Source organism: Hoplias malabaricus, chromosome 8 (genome assembly GCF_029633855.1).
Source record: "Hoplias malabaricus isolate fHopMal1 chromosome 8, fHopMal1.hap1, whole genome shotgun sequence".
Classification (NCBI taxonomy): Eukaryota; Metazoa; Chordata; class Actinopteri; order Characiformes; family Erythrinidae; genus Hoplias; species Hoplias malabaricus.
In genome coordinates, this window is record NC_089807.1 from 6,181,385 (window position 1) to 6,202,481 (window position 21,097).

General features: G+C 43.5%; 1 protein-coding gene and 1 non-coding gene across 2 annotated transcripts in view; one reads left to right on the plus strand and one right to left on the minus strand.

The window, feature by feature from the left end:
• Positions 1 to 19,142: 19,142 nt before the first annotated feature.
• The window catches only part of atrnl1a (attractin-like 1a), a 301,564-nt gene continuing 299,609 nt past the window's right edge, over positions 19,143 to 21,097 (minus strand). Inside the window, exons 29-30 of the mRNA XM_066679153.1 lie at positions 20,830 to 20,944; positions 19,143 to 19,210 (exon numbers count right to left, since the gene is read on the minus strand). Of these exons, the coding sequence (XP_066535250.1) occupies positions 19,143 to 19,210; positions 20,830 to 20,944 (183 nt within the window). The remainder of the gene's footprint in view (positions 19,211 to 20,829; positions 20,945 to 21,097) is intronic.
• trnag-gcc (transfer RNA glycine (anticodon GCC)) lies at positions 19,933 to 20,003 on the plus strand. The gene has a single exon. It is a non-coding gene; the product is annotated as a tRNA-Gly (tRNA).

Genomic DNA, 21,097 nt, shown 5'->3' on the forward strand with positions numbered 1-21,097 from the left:
CATCATGCAGAAGCTGAGTGTCCGGGCCAGCCGAGGCCAGCCCACTGCCCCATAGACCCCCAGAGACACTGAGCGTCCGATGGGCGGGACAAAGCCCCGCATTTATCCAATCACTCGTCTCGTTTCGCTGCACTTCGCTGCTTCACTATTGAACTCTGTGGACACTCAGCATCCTCACTGTTTAAAGCACTGTGAAGCTGCGGGAATGATTGAGAGGAAAGCTGCGTCTTTGCCAGTGATAAGAAGCTGATTCTGAACAAAAGTTGAGCGCGTTGTAGTGCATATTTATTCAATGACACGTACACACAACAGTATATATTTGATCACTTATTATTTTACATTTTAGGGGAAGCTGAGCTGCCCTTGCAGAGAGCAATCGCCACTGGCTGTGGAGCAGTGGAACAGCGTTCTCTGGCGTGAGTGAGGTCCATGCCCTTCAATTCCTCCAAAATATCAGTAGTAAGATTCACTGTGAATGTTATTCCAATTACCCTTTAACGTGACGAAATACAGACAGCACTGGAATTAACTATAAACTGACTGAATCTTTTACAGCTCTAGAAATAAAACTAGCTCCGCACTGCTCTCACATCAACACAAACACGTTAACACCAGCAGCCGCTGAGAGACGAGCCAGTCTTCATCCAGCACCTGGCCCTTTCTGAAGAGCCTCCTGAGGTAAAGAGCCATCATGTCGCACCAAGGTCAGTCCTCAAACTGATGAGTGTTTCCCGCTAGCAATCAGCCACACTCCAGTCTCCACATGAATCCAAGGTTACTCTCCGAGGAAAGATATTATGACACTACTCTCCACTGGATTTTCTTTCTCCCCATTTTCCATGAGTGATAATGAACTCAGACATCATCCATATTGTATCATCAATATAAGGCCTGCTGGAGAAGAGGTCACCAGAGATTAAAATCAGTGTCTTACCTTTACAGAAAAGCCTTGTGACTTATTGCTCAGTCTGTATTTTATTCCCTAGAATGAGTGAAGACAAGGATAGTCTAAGATTTGTGGGGTGCTTTCCCAGACAGGGATTAAGACTAGTCCTAAAAGGAGGATATAGCCTAGTACTAACTATGTCTACCCAATAGTGGAATAGTCCCCGTGGTGAGGCCTTCAGCAGCTGCACTTTCAGATTTCCAACGCTGCCCATGTCCACATAAATCTACTATTTTGGTCACTTCTGGCCTCTTAATTATTTTTAAAAAATGGATCAGTCACTCAGTGGCAGGGGTCTCTGTAAAACTCATGCATATATAGGGCTGAAAGAGAGAGAGAGAGAGAGAGAGAGAGAGAGATTTTCATTTCACTTTATTTAACAAAAAACAAAAAGATATCAATCTAACACACCATTAGTCCACATAAGAAACACTAAACACCCACCCACCCACCCACCCACACACACACACACACACACACACACACTCCATCACCAAACCATCAGTGTCTGATCAGCACCCTACAAGTTCAAACAAACTAAACATAAACATATAATGTCCTTCAGATTCAAAACACATCAGTCTCTCATCCAGCTCGAAGAGCCCAAATCCCCACTCTGTTTCTCCAACAAATGTGAGTCCAGTGGAGATTCCTCAAACAAGTCTGCCATAGTCCGTGTTAAAAATCCAAAGAGGACAGTCAAATTTGATCAGTCAATAAAGAGGCAATGGACAGGCTGAGAACAACAGCGCCGGCCTGTCTCCACTTCCCGGACACTACTCTCCCTGGCGGCTGTAGCCCATGTCTGGTGCGCCACCATGAGGCTTCCGTTTCCTTAGGGGCTGCTGATCCTAACAGCACCTACCTCCCGAGTCCAGCAGTGCTCCAACCACACGAACAGTCTGTAAAATCCGTGCTACATGCACTGTACACACTCTCCATAGCCATTAATCCAGTCGTCTTCAATAGTCTCCTCAGTGTTCACAGGGAAACGCTCATCACTCAAAAGCAGTAGGTATCAGAGACACAGATGTGCCATAGAGACCTACTCATCAGAAATAGTCAGACTTTTCCGTGCGGTCGTCAGCCACTTCCTCAGTCTGAACCGTCTCTTAGGAGACAGTGACATATAGTTCTCGTGTTTAGAGGTGTACTGCATAGATCTAATAAACTTCTGAGTGTCTGAGAAGTAGTTTTTTAAGCACACATTCCTTTTACCTTTTGTGACTGTCAAAAACCGGTTTATCTTTGTGAGAGAATAAACATCCACTGGGGGGTCAGTTATTTCAGAGGAGGCCTCAGACGGACCGGCCTGGGTCGAAAAGCCCGGCCTACAGGGCAAACTGGCAGGTACTGTTCAGACAGCCCTGAACAGTCTGATACCACGCTGTCCTCCTCAGAGTCCAGCACAGCGTCCCCTGAGTCACCGAGACACTCATCACGCACACGGCCCACAACAACGTCATCCTTCTCCAAAACTGACTGTCCATCGTCCTTCACGGGTTTATCAGTCTTACACCGGGCCTTTCTGTGTGTGCTGACACTAGGCCCGACCGAGTCAGTGAGGTCACTGGGTGTGTTCACAGATGCAGTGCTAACATTGACATCATCCTTACTACTGTTAAGAGTTACATTCATGGAGGCCTCAGTCCCATCCCCATCTACCCCCTCCCCACCTGCAGAGCTGATGGGTTCAGGCCTGCTCTCAGGCCCCGAGTCCTCAGCTTTGTCCTCAGCTACATCCCCACCTCTGTCCCCTACCTGCTGCCCTTCCATTAAACCACTCTGCTTATTCCTATCACCCCCCTGCTGCTCTTTTCTGTGTGGGCAGCCGAACTGTTTATGGCCAATGTCTCCACACTCAAAACAGCGGAGTCTCTCCGTACTCGCTATGTAACACTATGTACGAGCCCTCCTCGTGTCTAACTCTAAAATTCACGTTCAAAGTCTGATCGCGGTTGTTTAAAACCATGAAAACCTGCCTCCTAAAAGACATGACATGTTTAATTGCTGCATTTTTAAAGCCGAGCAGAATCTTTCTCATGGCACCGGCGAATTTGCCGAACCGAGCCAAGTCTCTCAATATCGCCTCGTCTTTAATGAACGGCGGAACGTTTGACACAACAACGCGGGTCGCGGGTGCACGCAGAGGGCTGACCTGCACCAGCACTACCCTCACCCAGATCCCCGACTCAATCAGGCTGCTCACACAGCTCTCCTTCTCCACAAACACCACAACAGCTTTGTTCATTCGAGAAGTCGAGTCAATGTTCTCATATCCTACCTCCTCCCCGACCGCTAACACAACTTCCGCCATCGTCGCCTCGCTCTCCGGGACACACCTGACGCCATGGCGGAGAGACGGCGTCTCCACGCCGGCCTCAGAGGCCATGACGCCAGCTACAAACTCCTCACCACTGGCCAAAAACAGTTTGGTACCAAACGCCTCACTAAGCTCTCATAAAGAAAGATTAAATAAAAGGATAGAAAGTAGAAAATCAAGAAAATCAGAAAAGTTGGCAAAAACGCCAGAAAACTCCACACGCCACAGCAGACAAACCGCGCGCACGCGCAGAGAGAGATTCCCACTTACAATGAAATCATAATTAAGCACTACCTGAGATGTGAGAGATAATTCATCAAGAATATTTACTGATTACAAACCCAGTCCCACCCTTAACTGTGCCACACATTACCTCGCTTAATTGGAAAGTTTTGAGCTATTTCTGGCTCAAATCATAATCTTATTCACTGCTCATCAGCATGACAAAGCTACCACATGATTACCGGCCCATATCAGGTTCTTTCACTAATTAAAAACCAGTGCATGTCCTTCAGGGCCTCTCCTTCAAGTTATTGCTGACCAGTGGAGATTTAAAATGACCTCAGGCCTTTCAAAAGCTGCCGGGTCTCAACACCTACTCCTACGTATTTGACTAAGAGGCCAGTCTCAGGATTCATACATTGTGTACAAACAGTAGTTCACCTTTCCTGGATGTACACATCAATTTAAAACCTGCCCTTAACCCTAAGCCTAAGTCTAACTAAGCTTCAAAAGGTCAGAAGCTGCAGGATTGTCTTATGTGTAAAGTTCTCCCACAGCACCTTATGGGATTTTCAGTAATTGTCTTCAGGTACAGAGGGAAAATCACTTTAGCTGTGGCTATAAGTGAGGGAGTGCCTTACACCTTAAATGAACTGTAATGTGCACACTTAAGAGACAACCCATAACTCACGAGATATGGAACCTGAAACATTAAGCTCATTTAGTAAAGCAGCAGTTCTCAATACAGAGCTAATGTAACTGATAAACCTTTTCTGTCGAGTTTGTTGCATGTTTGAGTTCTGGGAGCGAGTTTTTTCCCTCGTTTAAGGGCAAGGCTGCCCTGTTCCTCAGGCATGGAGTTTCCATTTGCCAAGGATACCAAGACCTCAGGTTTGGAGTTTCATGAGTTTCGGGAGTTTCTGTGGGGCTGGGGCAGTTGTAGCACAGCATCCAGCATCTTTTACACAGAGATAGAAAGCACTGTTGGAAACACTGGGGATGCTGCTATGTTTAACAAATGCGGACTTGCACCATTTAACAGAGAATACTGCTGAATTCTTCAAAGAGATTAGGTTAAATTCATTCATTAATTCATTATCTGTAACCACGTATCCAGTTCAGGGTTGCAGTGGGTCCAGGGTCTACCTGGAATCATTGGGCGCAAGGCGGGAATACACCCTGAAGGGGGCGCCAGTCCTTCACAGGGCAACACACACACACACACACATTCACTCCCACCTACAGACACTTTCGAGTCGCCAATCCACCTACTAATGTGTGTTTTTGGACTGTGGGAGGAAACCGGAGCACCCGGAGGAAACCCACACGGAGAACACACCACACTCCCTACAGACAGTCACCTGGAGCGGGAATCGAACCCACAACCTCCAGGTCCCTGGAGCTGCGTGACTGCGACACCTACCTGCTGCGCCACCCTGCTGCCCTGATTAGGTTAAATGTAGTTTATAATTTCCTATTTTGTGGGTGTGGTTTGGTCTAAACTGTGTAGTTTCAGCACATTAAGTTGACATATACTTTGTGAGACCCAACAACAACAAGGTAAATATAGAGACTGGAGACATTAAAACATACAACTTGAAAACTTTAACAAGGGTAAAGATACTGTTCTGTGGCTCCTAAGAAACAGGTAAACTCACATGACCTACCTCAGAGATGCTTATTATTAGTAGTAGTCATAGTAGTCTATTAGAAGACATCACAAGTCCTGCATGTTTTGCTTTGGACATAACTTTAAATGTGTGCTTTCGCTGTCAAATCCCCTAATCAAAATGTTCTGAGAGACAGAGAGTTTAGGTTTGATATTAAAAAAAGTCCCTGGAAGATGGAAAACACTAGCATATGATTAACTGAGCATGATTTCTCTTCTCGCCAAGGCAGTGTCAGCTGAAACCTGGTCATTCTGACCTGAAACACACTGACGAGGTCAAACAAGTCCTCGTATTTCTCTGCTCCCATTTCCACTTCATTCTCTTATTTCACAGCTTTCATTTTCTAAGTTTTCAGTGTGTTATTTTATTTCTCTGCTGCGGTTCACACTATTTGTGCTTGGTTATTTTTCCATTCTTGTTTTCACCATTTATTTGCTCTCATTTTCACCTTTTTTGCTTGATTATCTTATTTCTTCACTCTTGTTTACACAGTTTTTTGCTCATTCTCATTTCTCAGTTTTTGTTTCTCACTTGTTCTCTTATTTCTCTCCTCTTGGGTTTACATGGTTTTCTTGTTTTTGTTTTCCCTCTCATCTGTCTTTTTTGCTGTTTTTGCTCTGTTCTATTATTTGTTTGCTTTAATTTTCACATTTCATTTCTCAGTTTCTGTTTTCAGGTTTCTATCAGTCCTCGCCATTTTTTGTCAGTTCTCTTATTTCCCTGCTCCTGTTTAAACTGTTTCTGTTGGGTTTCCTTATTCCCTTATCCCTTATGTTCACCAGAGAAACTGAGATTCTCAATTCGGGGTGGGGTACAATTCGAGTCATTTTTTTTCTTGCATGATTAGCGGAGTAAAATCAGAACTGCTGTTTGAAGACCGCAAATAACCGAGTGGGTCATTTTCTTTTACAGTTTGTGGGTAGCAAGGAATTCCTCATACCCAAAAAAATGTGCAAATTCACTGAAAAAGGGACCATTGTTTTTATAAAATGACCTCAGGCATTTCAAAAGCTGCCTGGTCTCAACACCTACTCTTATGTATTTGACTAATTCTCATTCTCAGGATTCATACATTGTGTACAAACAGTAGTTCACCTTTCCTGGATGTACACATCAATTTAAAACCTGTCCTTAACCCTAAGCCTAAGTCTAACTAAGCTTCAAAAGGTCAGGATTGTCTTATGTGTAAAGTTCTCCCACAGCACTTTCCCAGTAAACATTTAGCCGTTGATTCAACGTTGAAATAACGTAATGACTGCCGTCTAATCAACGTTCTCTTAAGGTTGAAAATGAAAGTTGAAAAGACGTCCAAACACAGACATTGAAAAGACGACTATTAGACGTATTTTGGACGTCCACTGACGTTATTAATTGGTCCCGAAACAAATTACTTGTATAAAACGCGTTTTGGACGTCCACTGACGTTATCGATTGGTCACCACTTAACTAACTTTTAAGATGGATTTTGGACGTCCATTGACGTTTAAAATATGTCCTTGACGGACAGACTACTTTTAGACCTATTTTGAACGTCCAGGGATGTTCCTTGTTTACTGGGTTATGAGGTTTTCAGTAATTTGTCTTCAGGTACATAGGGAAAATCACTTTAGCTGGGGCTATAAGTGAGGGAGTGCCTTACACCTTAAATGAACTGAAATGTGCATTTTCAAGAGACAACCCATGTCGTTTTTTAAAAGTCTGAACTGGACTAAACAGTGATCGAGAGCTGGTTTTGTCATATATTATATTACGCCATGTTTTCAGAGCTAGGACAAGCAATAATGCAAGCTTAGACACACAAGGCTAAATATCAATCAAACATTATTTCCACTTGCTGAGATGTATGTATTTTCTGACAGGTTTGTGGAAGTGTAGCTCATGAGTACATGAGCGCAGAGACTCTGGGTCAGCAATGCATCAACTTAGCCTTATTGCTCACTTATTTCACAATCAGACAACTGCCTTTCCTCCCCGTGTCCCCTGTGGTTCTCCTGGCTTTTAAGACGCAGTGTGTCAGAAAACAGTCTGTGAAGCTGAAGGCAACAAAATATATTCTTCTTTTCTGAAATGTGTAAGAAAACAAGCCACATCTTTGATTTTTTTCTCTCAAAATACACCTGGAATGGCTTTTATCGCTCTAGCTGCTTGTCTACATTACACACGACCCTTGTGTTGTTGTGTTAGTTGGTAATAACGGGTAGCAGGTTGCTATATGCATTGAGACACGCAATTAAATTTGAACAGTTTCATTGAAAATGAATTACATAAAGGCTTTACACTCGATGCCGGTTTGTTAATGTAAGGGTTTGATAAGGATCAGCCTTAAGGTTAGTGAGGTCAGGCACTGATGTTTGATTATAGCTTCTGGATCACAAATTCCAGTCCAACTTCTCCCAAGTGTATTAGATGGAGCTCCATCACTGCGGAGAACACAGCTCCACAGCTCCACAACGCAATGCTAAGGGGAGCTTTATACATTACCAGCTAATGCTTGGCATTGGGCATGTTTACACTGGGCTGATCCTGGGCATCTCATTCCATTTCATAATTTTCTATGGAGATTACACAAATGAACATCTGTGTCAGGACATATATATACTGTATGTCTCTCCATCTGCCATTTATATCCACTCTTCTGTCCTGTATCCTTATCCGCCACCTGTCTTATCCACTACCCTGCCCTCTAGGTATCCTAGTCCCTGAGGGTGCACCTCTTCATATTGACTAAACAGATCAGAGCTCTGAAGGCAGGTGTGTGTTTTTGTCCTACATGCAGCAGTGACATGGGCTGGTGTGTGAGCTGGAAAATCAGGGTATTATCTAAGGAACAGATGTTCAGCCTCGTTCTGTCCTCTTCAAAGCATATGAGTTTGAGGGGGGAAAAAAGCAGACGAGGACATTTACAGTGGTGCTGGACAGACTGTGCCATTTGAGTGAATGTGTGAATATGTATCACTGCCCTTTAACAGAGCTGAGCTGGGTCAGGAGGAAGGGCAACTGAGAACAGGTCAACAAGAGCAAAATGACATGGGGTAGGGAAGAAAGACATAGAGCCTAATGTACTACACATGCTGTGTTGGTTTGAGGTGTAAACCTGACACATTTGTCCTGTGTATAATGTGTGTATCTACTTCATTAGACCTAACACACTTATGGGCATTTTACAGCCTTGTGCAAATGTCATATTACATGGAATGTTGATTTTCTAGACTCAAATGTAGGTGTGAGTGTGTGAGTGAATGTGTGAGTGTGTGTTGCCCTGTGAAGGACTGGCACCCCTCCAGGGTGTATTCCCACCTTGCGCTCAATGATTCCAGGTAGGCTCTGGACCCACCGCGACCCTGAACTGGATAAGGTTTACAGATAATGAATGAATGAATGAATGGATGGTTGATTTTCTAACACAGGAAAGTTAACACATTTAATTCATTGATTCATTCATTCTCTGTAAACCTTATCCAGTTCAGGGTCATGGTGGGTCCAGAGCCTACCTGGAATCATTGGGTGCAAGGCAGGAACACACCCTGAAGGGGTGCCAGTTCTTCACAGTGCGACACACACTCACAGATTCACTCACACCTACAGACACATTTGAGTCGCCAATCCACCTACCAACGTGTGTTTTTGGACCGTGGGAGGAAACCGGAGCACCCGGAGGAAACCACACTCCTCACAGATAGTCACCCGGAGGAAACCCACGCAGACACAGGGAGAACACACCACACTCCTCACAGACAGTCACCCGGAGGAAACCCACGCAGACACAGGGAGAACACACCACACTCCTCACAGACAGTCACCCGGAGTAGGATTGGAACCCACAACCTCCAGAATCCTGAAGCTGTGTGATTGCAACCCTGTTGCGCCACTGTGACACATTTTATTATTTAATAATTTTATTTAAAATGAGCAAAGTCAGTAGCTAGTGAAATGGAGGCTCTGGGGCCAGTAAAAAGATGATAAACTGTCTAATGAGCGTAGGTACAAGGCAAGTGTTGCTAATAATCTAAAATCTCAGTTTCTGTGTTAAACTACCAAGTCATCATCAGCATTTTGAGGTGCACTGTAGACTCATTGTAAGCAATAACATCAAACTGGTCCTGGTTCATTAAAGGAATATGTCCCTGAACCTTCTAAATGATCATATAGTCCAGGACTACATATAATGAGACCACGAAATGCAGTAGTGTGCTTATTATGAGGGAAAAACTGTCACCTTATTAACTTCCAAAAGTTTGTGGACACTCCTTTATAATGAGTGATTTCCACTGCTTTAAATTGCAGGCTTCCACATTAATTAGCAATTACTGAACAGTAATATGGTCTTCATAGAGAAAGAGAAAAATACTCACCAGCAGAATGAGACACAAGCCTAAAGGTCAGTGTGCCCAATACCAAGCACTGGTATGGAGAGTATGGAGCTGTGGAATGGTTGAAGTTTGCTCTCGGGACTGAAGGGAACTTTGGGATGAGCTGCAGCAAAATGTGTAATTCAGAACTAATCACCACTCATCAATCCCTGACCTCATTAATGTTTATGTGGCCAAATGCCATCAAGTTCTCAGAGCAATGGACCAATATGTGTTGTATATACTTACTCAGATTTTAGTTGCTGCTGCTACACTTAACTTTATACACGATCCCTTTTATGTTCACAGCTAGATAAAGAGTTAGCATTAAATTTAAAAGCTTTTACAAGCAAGCCTTTATTTTTTCTTCCCTCTTTCTCTAACGTGGTCATAAAACAGTGTTTATGATTCAGTGAGAAGATCAGTGAGGGGATGCTGACAGTGCACCATAGAGGACAGGATGTGAGACCATTCCTCTGGAGCTTAGGGGTCAGCAGATGCCCACAATGACTGACCATTATATCAACCACCAGCTCATGCACAAAGCAGCCCTTTATTATTCGTCTTGAAGCTGTCTACAGACAGCTACAATACAACATTAAACAAAGTGCCGTCGAAACAAGACAAGCCACACACACACACACACACACACACAAACATCTGCTTCTCTCATAGGAGTCATTCATAACACAAACACTGGACTGGAGACACTCAATAAATGGCTGAATGACATTTCTCAGTGGAATAGAGAGAGAGAGAGAGAGAGAGAGAGAGAGAGAGAGAGAGAGAGAGAGAGAGAGAGAATAAGAGGTGATAAAGAACCACAGACAAGCTGAGAAAGGACAGCAAACAAAAAATAAGAAGATGAAGAGAGAACTGATGAGAACGAGAAGTGAAAAAAGAGCAAGAAGAAAAAGAAGAGTGTAGAGCAGGCGAGTCTGGGACAGCGTCTGGGTCCGGACCTGGACCTGTAACTGATAAACTATTAAGAGCTGTTTAATTATGAACACTGCTTGTTTTAAGCGGTGTGACTCTTCTAGTTCAGGTTTAGCGCTCCAGGAAACTCTTAGACCAATCACATGCGTTTCTATAAATCACACGTGAGGCTACTCAGCCAATCAGATCTGTGCTTTATGATGAGCGCTGTGACACGCACAGGGCAAACACACTGGTGTAAAGAAAGAAAGAAAGAAAGAAAGAAAGAAAGAAAGAAAGAAAGAAAGAAAAAGGTTTTGCATGTTTGTTTGTGTGAAATAGAGAGTAAAAAGAGCAAGAGAGAGAGAGAGAGAGAGAGAGAGATGCTGCTGTGAAGACCTCAGAGAGTTAGAGATGAGTGAGAAAGTAAGAGGGAAGTGAGGAAGATGAAGGTGAAGTGTGTGGGGATTTGGCACCATGCCAGCGCTCTAACAGGAGCACAGCATGGAGCACACCAATGGAGCAGGGAGTAATCTCACGCTGTGTGTGTGTGTGTGTGTGAACTGTGAATTGTTAGAAATAGACATCTGACTATTTTCATCTGGCAGCAGTAAAAAAGATAAAATCATGTTCCACTGATTTAAAGTTTAGTTCCTGTGCAATAACCAACTCTTTTACCAAAAAAAAAAAGCAGAGGGGAAGAGTTGGGCGTGGCCCTTCTTCCATAAGTGTGTTATTATATAAATCCTATTTGCTACTATGAATCACACCTTTGAAAGCTGTAACGGGGACGAGAACTCAGATGGAAAAGAGTTAAGGACGGTTTAGGGACGTGTGTAAACATGAGTTTACTTTTGAGTTTCATATGGTTCATATTTTGAGTTTGATATGGGAATATGGAAGACGTGATGTGATGTCATACATCTCCTCCAATCCTAGCAGGGCTTTAAAAGGCAGAATGCTCTGAAGGCAGTGGGCTTCAAAAAACAGCCTGACCTCCCACTACAATCCAACAGAAGAAAGCCAAGAAAATATTCATTTTCAAAACCCCTCACAAGACAAAAGCTTGTGTCTATCTCTGGGACGCTTCAGAGCACATTCATCACTAAACACCATGGTCAGCGGTATAAAAATGAGTGGATACTGGCTTAAAAAACAACTGTCCATATTTTAAAATCTGAGCCTGGTGAAGCATTCCCACTCATTTTCAGTGAATTACATTAAATTGCAAAGGTTTGTGGACACTATTCAGTCAATCCCACAGCTTTACGATGCACCTATTACTGACACGGCTGACCAATTCCACACATACAGTTTGTATAATCTCCACTGGAAAGCTTTGCCAAGAGAATGCAATGCCCTGGAGCAGCCAAAAAGTATGTCTCCATGCTCAATACAAAGCCTTGGATAGAGGGATACAACCCCCCCACACACACACACACACCCCACCCTAGCACTGGGCTATGGAGAAATAGAACAGCTTTCTCTGGAGGGCTAGACCATGTCTGAAGTCTTATTATCCAAAAAGGAAAGAGTGATTGTTGCAATATAAAGCATCACTTATACAAAAGTTGGTGCCTAGACAAATGAAAGAATTGTAAAAGAAAAGGGGTTTCATTGAGGGGTCTAAACACTGCGTGGTCACTTTGGTGCCTCAAAAAAAAAAAAGTAACCCTTACAAACTGAGCATTCTGACCTATATCCATAGTGGGAAGTGGAGTAAAAAGGGGGAGGCAGCGGGGGGTGGCTGATGGACACGACTGACCTTCCACTGTCTATTCTATAGACACAGACAGGGCCTCTCTCTGAGAACAAATAGGTCTTGTGCTGCTGGCACTTTTTGGGTAATCTTGTGCCTTTGAGCACAGTGCAGATGAAAGCTCAGAGGCTCCTGCCATTCACACTCCACTCTCTGACATCTCCTCTTTCACTGTGAGCTTCTTTCAGCTCCAGCACTGCCACAGAGCTCGGCTGCTTTGAGTTTGTCACTTGCTGCTGGTGAGCTTTTCATTTCTGAAGGCACCGCTATAATGTGTACAGTTGTATGTTAAAGTGGCCCTGCTCAAATGACAGGCTTTGTAGATGTAGTCACTGAAAATACACGAACACATCCTCTGCACAAAGCACATTTAAATAGGGCTTTTGTATTTGTGAGCAGAGATGTAGAGCAAAACTACTGCAGGGCATCACACTTTCACCCAATCAATGGTTTTAGTCTGTGGATGGAAACCTTATAGCACCCAGAGGAAACCCACACAGACACTGGGAGAACACAGAATCAATCGTGCAAATGTCAAATGCTTATTTCTAAACTGCTCAGAATGAGATTGAACACTTTGTCCAAACAACAAGACAAAACTGTGTGTTGTGTTTACAGGAGTAGATAATACTGTAGAACACAGAATGGCCTTTACTCATCAAAGATATACAGGGTGGGCCATTTATATGGATACACCTTAATAAAATGGGAATGGTTGGTGATATTAACTTCCTGTTTGTGGCACATTAGTATATGGGAGGGGGGAAACTTTTCAAGATGGGTGGTGACCATGGCGGCCATTTTGGAACTTTTGTTTTTTCAATGGGAAGAGGGTCATTTGACACATCAAACTTATTGGGAATTTCACAAGAAAACTACAAGTTTCACACCTGAAACTACGGATACTGGAAGCCTGTGCTAGCATTTCTCCTGCGGTGTTGCTATCAGTGTGTGAAGAGTGGGAGAAGAGGGTTGCAGTGACAATCCAACACAATGGGCAGCACTTTGAATACATTTTATAAGTGGTCAGAAACTTGTAAATAACTCATGAAAGAATAAAGTTATGGTAAAATCATTGCTTTTCTTGTGAAATTCCTAATACGTTTGATGTGTCACATGACCCTCGTCCCATTGAAAAAACAAAAGTTGGATCCAAAATGGCAGACTTCAAAATGGCCGCCATGGTCACCACCCATCTTGAAAAGTTTCCCCACTCCCATATACTAATGTGCCACAAACAGGAAGTTAATATCATTAACCATTCACATTTTATTACGGTGTATCCATATAAATGGCCCACCCTGTAGATTGTCTTAAAAGTGTGGCTGAAAGCTGTAAGTTAAAATTAACACCAGAGATGAACGTGTTTTCTGGACCATTATAAATAACAATAAAAATGACGTAAATAAAAACAGATTTGAAAATGTGAACGTCTGGGGAGTCCTTTGTTGCTGAAAATTTGATCTGAGTTCAGTATCAAGTTAATGGTTTGAAATCGTATTTATATTTAAAAGTATTATTATTTTTAGTATTAGTAGTAGTATTTCAGTAATAATTCCAAATACTCCCTGATAAATGCAGTAGTGACAGTAACAGTCTCAAATCCACTGCAGTAACACATTCGATCTCCACTGATCTGTAATAGGGAGAATAGGCAGAATCTGTTGTTGCTACTCTGGGATTAGCACTGCAGAAATGGCACTATGTGGTGTTTTGAGGAGAATGGGAAACCACCCTACCACCTTGATTTCATGACAGAGATGTATTAATGAATTACACTCTGCAACTCCAGTGGGCGCCAAAGAGAAACATATGAAATGTTACTTGGTGTTCCTCTAAGCTGATTCATCAACTGCGCTCAAATCTCCAATCTCACTATAGCTGACATAGACATGAATTAATTACAATCATAGGCCTAACCTCTTAAGTAAGGTGCTCGATTGTTCTATGCTCTTATAGTGATTTATTTTAGGACGTACAAGTATTTCAAGGATTTCACACAATCTCTGCAGATATCTCCAAAATTCCTCTGCACCAGGATGCAGCTAGAATCCCTCCCCATTCAGGTCTGTAACCACAAGCTGCATTAGACGAGAGTCTGAGCAGCAGAATGAAGCACGTCGGCGCTCATTAAATCATCGCTCTGTTTCCCAGTTTCAGCTCACGTTCATCTCCCATATGCAGCGCCAAGCATAAGATGTCTGGCTTAAGGGATGAGGATACATTTACTTTGTCTCTTCTGTTAGCATTTGATTTTCCCAGCCAGCTAACAGGCTCTGTCAGCACTATTTGACTCCATTTCTCTCCTTCCCTCCCTTCTGTCTCTTCCTATGACTTTGTTTACTTCTATGCTAACACATCGGCCAGCCATAACATTCAAACCCTGTCCTTGTTTCTGCACTCACTGTCCATTTCATGAGCTTCGCTGACCATATAACATCACTTTGTAGTTCTACAATTACAGGCTTTAGTCCATGTGTTGCTACCAGTTCTAACCCCACAGAGCAGGTGTGATTTGGTGTTGGATCATTCTTAGGGCTGCAGTGACACTGACATGGTGGCGTTTTTTTAGTGTGTGCAGCACTGGTGTGAGTGGATCAGACACGGCAGTGCTGTTGATGTTTTTAAGCACTGTGTCCACTCATTGTCCACCCACCTTGTAGATGTAAATTCAGAGACAGTAGCTCATCAGTGGACACAGGACGCTGCAGGGTATTTTAAGTCTGATAGTGACACTGCTGTGTTTTAAAATTCTTGGATATGATAATGCAGGCATGTCTGAGTGGATAGTTAATGGGCACATACCTGCTCTGTGTTGGTCCTGTGGGGGTTGTGACCTTTGAAAAACAGGGAGAATGGGCAACAGGGAGAACTGGATAAAAACGTAGAAACTAGGAGAGGGCTGTAATATTGTGACTGATCTCTCTCTCTCTCTCTCTCTCTCTCTCCTCCAGATGTGCTGAAAGTATGGACCAAATTGCCTGAATATAACATTCAGTTTACTAAGACTGCAGTGTATCACACCAACTGTGGCCCCACTCATAAAGTATACACTCCTGAGGGTTAAAAAGTGCAGTGAAATGATGGAGTCATCACCCAGCTAGAGGCAAAACACACAAGTTCAGTGATAATAAATATTTTCGCACCTATGCACCCATACCTTCCACAGAGGTGTAAATTTATTACAGGTGAAAAAATCTATAAAACAGACTGTGTGTACATCTCACTCTGAGAGTGTAAACAGCCTTATTCTGACGGTAAATATTCTTTCAGTGTGTGTCAGAGGCTTCTGACTTCATCCATTTTTTACTGCTGTTTTTTGAGACCATTTTAAGAAGGGTGGAGAAAATATGACGTAAAACAGTCCACTGCGGTGTGCTTCAAGTTAGTAAGAAGAGCCGAATATATAATCAGCTGCCTTCAACATTTTTGTGAACTTCTCATGTTTACATATTCACATCGCTGACATTCATTTATTCATTCAATGTCTGAAAACACTTATCCAATTCAGGGTCATGGTGGGGCTGGAGCATACCCAAAATCACTGGGCGCAAGGCAGGAACACACCCTGGAGAGGGCGCCAGACCTACATAGGGCGACACACACTCACACCTACACACACTTTTGACTTGCCAATCAACCTACCAACGTGTTTTTTTTTTTTTTTTGCACCCGGAGTAAACGCACACTTCTCACAGACAGTCACCCGGAGGAAACCCACGCAGACACAGGGAGAACACACAACACTCCTCACAAACAGTCACCCGGAGGAAACCCACGCAGACACAAAGAGAACACACCACACTCCTCACAGACAGTCACCCGGAGGAAACCCACGCAGACACAAGGAGAACACACCACACTCCTCACAGACAGTCACCCGGAGGAAACCCACGCAGACACAGGGAGAACACACCACACTCCTCACAGACAGTCACTCGGAGGAAACCCACGCAGACACAGGGAGAACACACCACACTCCTCACAGACAGTCACCCGGAGGAAACCCACGCAGACACAGAGAGAACACACCACACTCCTCACAGACAGTCACTCGGAGGAAACCCACGCAGACACAGGGAGAACACACCACACTCCTCACAGACAGTCACCCGGAGGAAACCCACGCAGACACAAGGAGAACACACCACACTCCTCACAGACAGTCACCCGGAGGAAACCCACGCAGACACAGGGAGAACACACCACACTCCTCACAGACAGTCACCCGGAGGAAACCCACGCAGACACAAGGAGAACACACCACACTCCTCACAGACTGTCACCCGGAGGAAACCCACGCAGACACAGGGAGAACACACCACACTCCTCACAGACAGTCACCCGGAGGAAACCCACGCAGACACAAGGAGAACACACCACACTCCTCACAGACAGTCACCCGGAGGAAACCCACGCAGACACAGAGAGAACACACCACACTCCTCACAGACAGTCACCCGGAGGAAACCCACGCAGACACAGAGAGAACACACCACACTCCTCACAAACATTCACCCGGAGGAAACCCACGCAGACACAGGGAGAACACACCACACTCCTCACAGACAGTCACCCGGAGGAAACCCACGCAGACACAGGGAGAACACACCACACTCCTCACAGACAGTCACCCGGAGGAAACCCACGCAGACACAGGGAGAACACACCACACTCCTCACAGACAGTCACCCGGAGGAAACCCACGCAGACACAAGGAGAACACACCACACTCCTCACAGACTGTCACCCGGAGGAAACCCACGCAGACACAGGGAGAACACACCACACTCCTCACAGACAGTCACCCGGAGGAAACCCACGCAGACACAAGGAGAACACACCACACTCCTCACAGACAGTCACCCGGAGGAAACCCACGCAGACACAGAGAGAACACACCACACTCCTCACAGACAGTCACCCGGAGGAAACCCACGCAGACACAGAGAGAACACACCACACTCCTCACAAACATTCACCCGGAGGAAACCCACGCAGACACAGGGAGAACACACCACACTCCTCACAGACAGTCACCCGGAGGAAACCCACGCAGACACAGGGAGAACACACCACACTCCTCACAGACAGTCACCCGGAGGAAACCCACGCAGACACAGGGAGAACACACCACACTTCTCACAGACACATTCTCTACACCAGCTGGATTTCACCAAACCTCAACCTCAAACATGTAATAATGCACAAGCAAATAGAAATGTCTTTTTTAAATGAAATAACGTATTTTTTAACCCCTTTCTCCCAGGTTTTGAACCAATGACGAAAAAAAAAAAAAAAGACAAGAAGCACACAGGTCAACAAAGTTTTCAGTGTTGGGTCATACAGCAGTTTTGCGCATTGCATAATAAACACTGTTTGACTTAGATCTTAAACAGCTCCAAAACCCTGCATCAAGCTCACCATTCATTCCTGAGGTGGAGGCAGTAGAAGTGCTGCACATCCGCTGTCTGTACAGCACCTTCCTACTGCAGTGCTTTTTACACCTGCTCACATTTCACCTCATTTATCACAGCTCCTCTACAAGCATGATCTCGCAACAGACAAGGGAGAGAAGGAATAAAACAGAGAGACAGAACGGGGAAGGGGAGGTGGGGGTGAGGCCAGAGAACAGAGGAAAAGGATGGTATACAGTACATCCATAGCACGATGGAGATCGATAAATAGTCTTCTCTTTCAGCAGAAAGTTGGAGGATGAAATTTCTGGAAAACTGGCTGAACTGTGAGCACACACTCGCAAAACATTTCAACTAAATACTGGTTTTAATATGCTCCCTTTAACCTCAGGATTTGGAAGTGTGTAGCACCTACTTCACACAAATGGCAGGAAAGTGGAGGAGTGGGCAACAACAAGCACATTTTTTAAACCTCTGAATCATGCACCATATGGCCTGAAGTTTGCAGAGACTTATAAATACTGGAATAACTTTGCACACTGCACACTCATTGTGGACACACATGTTCAGTTGTACACCCACAGCTTGTTTAACCCACACACACCACCATAAAGTATTTCTCTAATTCAAATCTCTGGCTGAACTCCTTTACTTCTCCGGTAAAGTCAAATTTTTAGGCCTTAAGCAATTTTCTTTTTCTTCTTAAATTTGACTCCCCAGAAACAGTCATTGAATGTTCTTACAATCAACAAAATGTTGTCTATGTAGCGTAGGACATGGATCATCAGTACATAATGATATTCTACGCCCCATGACTCATTGTTTATGTTGCTGTTGTGATGCCACTGTCAGTCTTATGATTTGACCCACCGTTGCAGTTCTGAACAAGCAGCTGATGTGGATTTTTTGAGCTTGTAAATGTAAATAAACTGCATTGATAAACTAAATATATTGAATAAAACATGTTTATTCCATGTCATATCCTGACGATTAACGTTTATATATTTAGATATGAGCAGATAGTGGTGTTATGAGCTCAAATTTTTCTTTTATTTGCCTAGTTGTATGTTTTGTTTTGGTTTTTTTTGGCGGACCGTCCTAGAACAAGCATACAAGCTTACTGACTGACTGACACCTAATGTTGAAACGCGCATGCGCGAGTAGGAACCGTTAAACTTAAGATGAAATTAAGATGGCGCCGTCTGCTGTTAGTTCAGCTTTATTTCACGTTCCAGTTAGTGAACTAAATTTGGAACCGTTCTGTGGTGAGGGGGGGGGGGGGACTGACCAATTAAATGTTATCGACCAATAACAGTAGGTTTACAGTCTCCTTCACCACTCCCCCTTCTCACTCAAGCGAACCAATCGGAATAGGTGAGGGCGGGACTAGTTTGTGAACGAAACGCTTCTCTGAGCTCTATGTAAGCGCTAGAAAAACAAAATCCCGGCCGTTTGTGAAATTCCGCCTGGACATTTTTTAAGTCTAAAAAAGAGGACATGTCCTGGTAAAAGAGGACGTCTGGTCACCCTAGTTTAAGTGGTCAAAGAGTTGAACTGGGGCACACTAGCGCCGTAGGTCCACTATCCACCGCGGAGCAGCTCATCCTATCTGTCCCCATAACGACACGAATACACGGATACATCTAACCGTTACTGACTTTCTGAGGAGTACTTTACAGCTGCGCGGCTTTTCGTTTCGAAAACGGGTTAAATCTCGCGATAATTAAAGCCAGAACACCAGAGCGAGGTGTTACTCATAATAAACGAGGTTGTGAATTTGTTACAGCACCGTTTTATCAGTTAGTCCCTTATAGAAATGTAGATAAGTCCGTGATAAATATCTAGTTCCCGCGGAATAACTTGGTTGATATGTTAAGGGGCTTGGTTTTAGAAATGTTCAAAAACAAGAAATAAATAATTTTACAGCTTATTACTTATTATTTTAAACAAAGACATTGATATGAAGCACCAATGCTCCTCAGACCTTCCAAAGACAAGGGTATATGTACTTTGAGCTTTCCTGTTTTTGAAAAAAAAACAGAAAAACTGTGACAGTGGCTAACGGCGTTCAGGCAAAACTAGGCTCGAATAGTTTCTCTTTGCTTTTGTTTCGTAAAACCCATTTAAAGCCTTAAAAGTTAATGTAAGTTACACTGCTGAAGCTCCAGGCTGTTGTTGTACAGCTGACAGTAACGTACATTTATAACATTCACAGTTAGAGCAAGTAATACCAATATATATTTTACTCCTGAATTAAGTTACAGGAAAATTATGTAACGGTCGACAGATGGATTCGTTTTAACCGTTAAATTGCAGTTCGTGGACAGCCAAGCATTGGTGGTTCAGTGGTAGAATTCTCGCCTGCCACGCGGGAGGCCCGGGTTCGATTCCCGGCCAATGCAGGAAATCTTTTCTCACTGGTCGTATTTTAAACTTAGAATCTAATAAACAAGTAATCCGCAATAAATAAGCCAACGCGTGACTAAAATAAAAGACACATAATGGAAAACAGCTGTAAATTTAGACTTAAAGGGACAGAAAAAGCAAGAGCTAACACATCAGCTCCAACATTAAAGCAAAGGCCAGGCTTCTGTATTACAGCTGTATTTTAACAATGCAATATTGTGTGCACAGTGTAGTGTAAGTTAATGCCTGTAAAGTGTAAGTTAAACTGTACATACTGTAATGCTATGTTTATAATTATTATGTTGTATTTGTCTTTGTATATTTACTACTGTGAGGGACTGTGTACTTAAGATAAAACCTTGAGTGTTAATGTGATGTGACAATAAACCAGATTTGAGGTTGCATCAAACATAGGGCTAACACAGGGTAACAAAACACACAAAGAATAGTCTATTATTTAATATGTAAAGTAAATAAAATCTATAAAATAAATAAATATAATAAATATAAATTAATAATCATCTAAAATAATAAACAAAACACTAAAATGTTAAATATTCATTCACATATTTTCAGTAGTATCCATAGATAATGTAAAAGTGTTTTTTACCAGTGATAAACCAGTTAAAGTGATACTTTAAATCAGTGAATTCAAATATGATTTATATCTGTTACTCTGGCCTTTAATGTTGAGTCTTTTTGAGACTTTCTCCATTCTCAGAGATGGGAGGCATATGTGTACGACTGGAAAGAACTGCAGAGCCTGAATGTCCGCTGGGGGTGTAGCCTTTCTTGTACCCAAAATATACTGTGGGACCCTACCAGACTGTCCAGGGGGAGGCACTCCAGAGGTCTCTCTGGGTAAGTTGAACAACACCGTCAGAACTGCAGCTCGGTTCCCAGCACACGGCTCGATAGCTATGGGCCCTGGCATTGTCTGTGAAAGAGAGAGACAGAGAGAGTGAGTGTGTGTGTGTGTGTGTGTGTGTGGATGTGTGGGTGGGTATGTGTGTAGAAAGGAATCAATTAAACCCAGCTAAGCCAGATGAACAGATTAACTTTGTATTCCCAAGTCTATAAGGCTTTGCCT